Source organism: Aphanomyces invadans (assembly GCF_000520115.1).
Source record: "Aphanomyces invadans strain NJM9701 unplaced genomic scaffold supercont1.453, whole genome shotgun sequence".
NCBI classification, from domain to species: Eukaryota; Oomycota; class Saprolegniomycetes; order Saprolegniales; family Verrucalvaceae; genus Aphanomyces; species Aphanomyces invadans.
In genome coordinates this window covers 1-532 of record NW_008580598.1, presented here as the reverse complement: position 1 = coordinate 532, position 532 = coordinate 1, and the positions used below count along the sequence as shown (strand labels likewise).

General features: G+C 50.8%; 1 protein-coding gene across 1 annotated transcript; it reads left to right on the top strand.

The window, feature by feature from the left end:
* Nucleotides 1-266: 266 nt before the first annotated feature.
* H310_15405 (hypothetical protein) lies at nucleotides 267-483 on the top strand (the record flags this gene model as incomplete). The annotated part of the gene is made up of 1 exon (XM_008883380.1): nucleotides 267-483. A coding segment is annotated over one exon (216 nt), but the record flags the coding sequence as incomplete, so codon positions are not given.
* Nucleotides 484-532: the final 49 nt, after the last annotated feature.

Here is a 532-nt window from a genome sequence, read left to right as displayed (position 1 = left end):
GCAGGATCTACATAGCGGTGTTGCGCACACAGGGGGAGGACGGTTCCAGGCAAATCCATGCGAGAGTTCCGATGAATATGTCGCCACTCAGGAATGGAGACTGTGTCTGGTCCAATCAGGGATCGCGAAAAACGCTTCTCCATATTTGACCAATCATGGGCTAAGACGCTAATTTGCTTCCGGTTTTGTCGTTGAAAAGTCAACGCTGGCTTGTTTTTCTCAAGTCGACACCCACGCGGCTAGAGAGCAAAACCCATTCGAGTGCCATGGACGTCCGCCGACTCGACGACATCAACGACGAGCTCTTATCACCTGGGACCAATGCACTCTTAACCGGTGAATCGGTGGTTATGAAGGTTTCCCCTCCGCCAGACACATCGACCAAGTCGCGCCGCATCCAACAAATTGTGGTCGTCGGCATGTTTGTAGCATTCTTCATCGCGATTCTCGTACCTTTCTTGATTCTGCAGAAGCACAAAGCTGGTACATACATAGCTGATCCATGGCCATCACAACTGAATCATGCATAGAC